This window comes from Apium graveolens, chromosome 9 (assembly GCF_009905375.1).
Source record: "Apium graveolens cultivar Ventura chromosome 9, ASM990537v1, whole genome shotgun sequence".
Classification (NCBI taxonomy): domain Eukaryota; kingdom Viridiplantae; phylum Streptophyta; class Magnoliopsida; order Apiales; family Apiaceae; genus Apium; species Apium graveolens.
The window spans coordinates 266,222,668-266,227,981 of record NC_133655.1 but is presented as its reverse complement, the minus strand read 5'-3'; the positions used below and the strand labels follow the sequence as shown (position 1 = coordinate 266,227,981).

At 43.5% G+C, this 5,314-nt stretch overlaps 2 protein-coding genes across 2 annotated transcripts; both read right to left on the bottom strand.

Annotated features, from left to right (window-relative positions):
- Positions 1 to 227: 227 nt before the first annotated feature.
- LOC141686283 (uncharacterized) lies at positions 228 to 1,391 on the bottom strand. Its single transcript, XM_074491327.1, has one exon. It carries the CDS (start codon positions 1,389 to 1,391, stop codon positions 228 to 230), a length of 1,164 nt encoding a protein of 387 aa, XP_074347428.1.
- A 2,795-nt stretch (positions 1,392 to 4,186) lies between these two features.
- On the bottom strand, positions 4,187 to 4,927 carry LOC141686282 (secreted RxLR effector protein 161-like). Its single transcript, XM_074491326.1, has one exon. It carries the CDS (start codon positions 4,925 to 4,927, stop codon positions 4,187 to 4,189), a length of 741 nt encoding a protein of 246 aa, XP_074347427.1.
- Between the last annotated feature and the right edge of the window lie 387 nt (positions 4,928 to 5,314).

Sequence of the window (5,314 nt, the reverse complement as noted above, 5' to 3'; positions counted from 1 at the left end):
TTCAGTTCTCCAATGCCTCCCGGGGTGGGGAACTTGAGTTTGAAGTGAATAGTTGAGGGGATCGCCCTGAGCTTGGTGATAGTGGGCCTTCCAAGGATCATGTTGTATGAGGAGGTTGCGCTTATCACATATAATTTCATCATATGAGAGACCTGCCGGGGTGCGGTTCCAAAGATGATGGGAAGATAAATGATACCCCGAATTGGAATCATCGTGTTCCCAAATCCTTACAAAGGATCTTCAAGACAGGGGTCCATTCGGAGGTGTCGGAGCTCCATCCTGTTAAGTGTGTGCTCGAATACAATATTAGCAGAGGAATCATTGTCAACCAAAATTCTTTTTACCTCGTTGTTTGCGACATCCAGGGTTACCACCAATGCCAAGTTGTGGTCCGGATCGAGCCCCTCATAATCAGAATAGGAGAAGTAGATCGGCTCGTCATCCAGACTCTGGATCATCATCACGTCATTTTCCTGGTTCGGGCTCCAGGGTGGAGAGGCCGTGCCTCCGAAAACCACACTCACCACGTTTTTGCCTCTTCCCGGGGTTCTGTCTTTGTCATTTGACCCCCTTTGAAGGTACTGGTTCATGTTTCCTTTCTTGATTTGGTCTTCTATGAACATCTTGAGGGAGAAACAGTTTTCAGTGGTATGGCCATGATCCTCGTGATAGCCACAATGCTTGTCCCAGGCCCTGTTTTCGGGAGGCGCCATCAAGGGTTTTGGCGGATAAGAAAACGGCTTGCCCTTGAATTCGCACAAAATATCGGCCCGGGGCCTGTTGAGGTGTGTCCACTCCGGTTTCGGCATGGGTTCCTTCTTTGTCTTGGGTTTTCTTTCATTCTTTCTTGATTCGAGGTATGTGTCCCGGGGTGGGGTTCCCCGGGACTGCTGAATGTAGTTTGCTTGCCTGTCAAGCTTGTATCTTTTGTCTCTCCGGGACGACGAGCGTCGCTCCGAAGACTCATCATCATCATGTATTCTTCTATTCATCTTCATTGATTTGAGGAAATCATTTTCCTTTATGAACTTTGATGCCAACGCATATGCTGATGCTAGGCTCTGGGGCTCCCTATGAATCAAGTCTTTAACATAGCCTTCACAAGATATCAGGTGCAAGTTTCTTCGAAAGATGTTTACTGCCTCCTTTTCTTCTAAGTTGGAGAGTTGGTTGACTACTTCCTGGAATCTTTTGATGAATTCCGGGAGGGGCTCCTTGCTTCTTTGCTGAATTGTTTCTAGATGACACATCTGCAGCTCGTTCATCCGGTTGGCCCTGAATCTTTTCAAAAATATCTCGCGGAAGTCTTTCCAGGAGTCCACACTCCGGGATGGAATGCGGCTGAACCATTTCTGAGCACCCCCTTCAACGTTAATGCGAAGAACCGGCATCTAGTCAGGTCGCTGTAATAATAAATGTTAGATATTTGCTTAAAATAGTTCAGATGCTCCTCGGGGTCAGCTAGTCCGTCGAAAGAGTCAAAATTGAAGTGCTTCAGCCCTGACTCCCTGGGGGTGGATTCCAGTTTCTTTGTGAACGGGGTTGCTGCCGCTCCTACTTCCATGTCGCCTTCCACTTTCCTTTTAAGGTCCCGAAGGACCCGGACCATTTGTTCTTGCTTGGATTCCTTCTCTGGCTCTGAGTCTGAAGAAACATAAATCCGGTGAGCTTTTCTCTTTAGCTTGGCCTCCTCCTCCCGGACTCTCCTTTCTATAGATTCCTGGGCCTTAGCCTCTTCTTCTTTCCGGATTCTCTCACGGAGGGCAGCTCTTTTTATTTCGTCTTTGGCATCCTCTGGTGGCCTTTTGAAGTTATTCGCAATCCGGTCGAAGACGGATCCCCGAGATTCTCCGGACCGTTCTCGCTGGTCCCCTGGGCGGGTCTCAGGCTCGACGCCCTGATTTTCCTTCCACAAGTCCATTGCTGCCTGTATCTGTTCCGGGGTCATGCTTCCCCATGGATTGGTGGGGACCCCTGTGTGTTTGTGGGCAGCTCTTTCAATAACTATTCTCTGGTCTCCTGGTTAGAGATTTTGAGAGGGAGTCTAGGTTATGGGGAGCCCTTCGTCAAAATCTTCCATGTCTCCATCCCTGGGTTGGGGAGGAGGCGGAAGGAAAGAGGCAGAAACTGCTGCTTTGCTTTTTCTCGTAGTCATGGTTATTTAAAGGTGCTATGAACTCAAAATAATAAAATTTGTAAAAACAGATCTAAGAGATTGGTAGTTGCGTTCTTACTGGGAGATGGTGTTTCATGTTTCTGGGTGGTGGGGCTGCGGATACGAACACCATAAGGTCGGAGGTTCGACCCCTCCTTCTAGTGCCAGTGATAATCCTAAATCACCCCGGGGCCTTCTCCTTGCAGAGCCCGGGCTCAAACTCCTTTTGGACGGAAATGGCGGCAGCGTGCAGTGCAGCTGTAGGGTGGGAACCTACAAAACAGAACCGGAGGGGGTGGCGTCCCCGCGGCACCTCCGGCGTGAGAATGAGAAAGGGTTTTTAAGGAGAAGAAGGGCAAAGTTGGGATTATGCAAATATATTTATGGGGTGTACATTTGTGCATGTAAGTATATGAGAGAGAGAGTATATATGATTGTAACCTGTAACCTTCCTTCTGTTCTACCTTTTATAGGCCTCCTACTAGGGTTTAGGGGTTTGTCTCTCTTCATCTGAACCGTAGGTTGGCCTTTTGGACTGTAGGGCATCTGGACGCCTGGGATGCGTCAGAGTACTATCAGATCCGGATCGTAGGAGCGTCTTGGATCCCGGGTACCTGGGCTCCTCAAGGTCAACGCTGAATGCGTCAGAGTAATGTTAGATCCGGACTGTAGGAATGTTCTGGATCTCGGGAACTTGGACGGTGGTGATGCCGCCACGTGTCCTGGAATCTTGTGTTTGGGCCCTGGGCCTCTTCACTTGGGCCTGAATTATTATGGGCTATCAGATGGAACTTGGAGCGTGAAGAGTAAACTTAAGATTCTCAGAAGTTTTAAAAATTATTATGATAACATCAAAAAATGTAAATCAAATTCATTTCTTTTGTGGAAACAATAAACATTTATGTCAGCAATCAAATGACTAATAGCTGCTTAAAACGGTTGTGACTCACGAATGAACTAATAGTTGCTTTCTCTTCAGAAACAAATTATGTTATGAAAGAATATATAAGATTTAAAACCCTCTCTAGTGAAGTAAAGAACAAAGCAACAATCATATGCACCAGTTTGAAGAATTAATCCATCATTGGAAAAAATACAAGTAATCAGCAGTTTTAGGTGGTAAAAGGTCTTACACATATTATTGTTGGAAACGTGAATGGGCTTTACACAACTTCTCTAACTCAAGAATGCAGGCTGTATGTTTAATATTATTTTGATAATAAAACTCACATTAAACACACTTTATATATATAATATATAAATAAAGCACACAACAAATTTTCTCTCACAAGCTTCAGCCTTTTAATCTCTCTGGAGCTACAACTCTTTTACTCTCACAGTTGTTTTCTAATATCACTTAGTATAAAAACACAGAGGAATGCATATATATATATATATTAACAAGGCTACAACCAATTTATTTAGACAAACGAGAGGGAAGAGCTTCAGCTCTGTTTTTACTACTCTGATTTTTCTAGCTGGTGGTAACTTACTGTCACAGCAGCAAACACAATTTATAGGCCTCATATTAGCACCTTACATCATGACTTACATATTACGTATTAATTACCAGTCTACTAATTTGACTACAAACCAGCTAGCTTACAATTCTTCTACTGCATATTGACCATGTAAACTGCTGGATCATAAGATTAGTTTGACAACTTAACTATAGCACACCATATATTCAGGAAATGTCTAGCTGTGCAGTTTTACTTTCTTGCTTCAGGAGTCTTCAATAGCTGCTTCATTTAATAACCCTGCTGGAACCTTATCTTCTGTATATTAATCTCAAGCTAGAACTGTTTACCAGTCTAGAAATCTATAATTCTTGTGGCTTATTTTGTAGAGACTTTTTCTAGATGCCAATTAGTCGGGCTCTGATTATTATTAATGTGAAGGGTTTGAATTCCAACACTCCCCCTCAAACCCGAATTTGCATTCCAAGCTTCCTTTTCATTTTATGGAACACGTCCGGCTTCAACGGATTTGTAAATATATCCGCTAAATTTTCTTCTGTCCTGCAGTGTACTAGTTCCACAATTTTTTATTTACCAGTTCTCGAAGGAAATGATATTTAATATTGATGTGCTTGCTCCGACTGTGTGACACAGGATTTTTCGCGAGAGAAATAACGGATTTATTATCCACATAAATTTTAACCGGACATTCTGTCGTAAGATTTAACTCGCCCAATATGTAGCCTAGCCACATAGCCTGACATGCGCATGCTGCTGCTGCCATGTACTCTGCCTCACATATTGAGAGGGCAACTGTCTGCTGCTCTTTTGATGACCACGAAAATACCGCGGATCCGATATGAAAAGCATAGTCTGAAGTGCTTTTCCCATCATCCAAGTCACCGTCATAGTCACTGTCTGAGTAGCCAACTAATTTTGAATTTTGAGAATACGTGTAAAACAGACCTTGATCAAGTGTACCTTTTATGTACCTCAAAATCCTTTTAGCTGCCATGAAGTGATCTTGCTTCGGCTTTTCCAAGTACCTGCTAACCAGTCCAACTGCATACATAATATCTGGACGAGTGAAAGTTAGGTACCTCAGACTTCCAACTAAACTTTTGAACAACGTCGGATATACCGACTCCCTCGTTGAATCAACTCTGAGCTTTATGCTCGGTTCTGCTGGCGTGCTTACTGGCTTGCATTCCTCCATTCTGAACTTCTTTAAAATTTGCTCCGCATATTTTTTCTGAGACATAAAAATCCCGTCTTTGTTTTGCTTCACCTCGACTCCAAGAAAGTATGACATTTGACCAATATCTGTCATTTCAAATTCGTTAGTCATATCTTTCTTAAAATCATCAAACATACCAGGGTTGTTTCCTGTAAAGATTATGTCATCCACGTACAAGCACACGATCATAATTTCTCCCCCTGAATTTGTCTTTGTATAGAGGGCATGCTCGTATGGACTCTTCACGAAACCATTTTTCTGAAAATATTCATCAACCCTTGTATTCCATGCTCGCGGAGCTTGCTTCAAACCATATAAGGCTTTATTCAATCTGTAGACTTTGTTTTCCCGGCCGTTCTGAACATATTCGGGAGGCTTCTCAATATAGACTTCTTCTTCAAGATAACCGTTGAGAAATGCTGACTTGACATCCATCTGAAATATTTTCCACTGGTTCTGAGC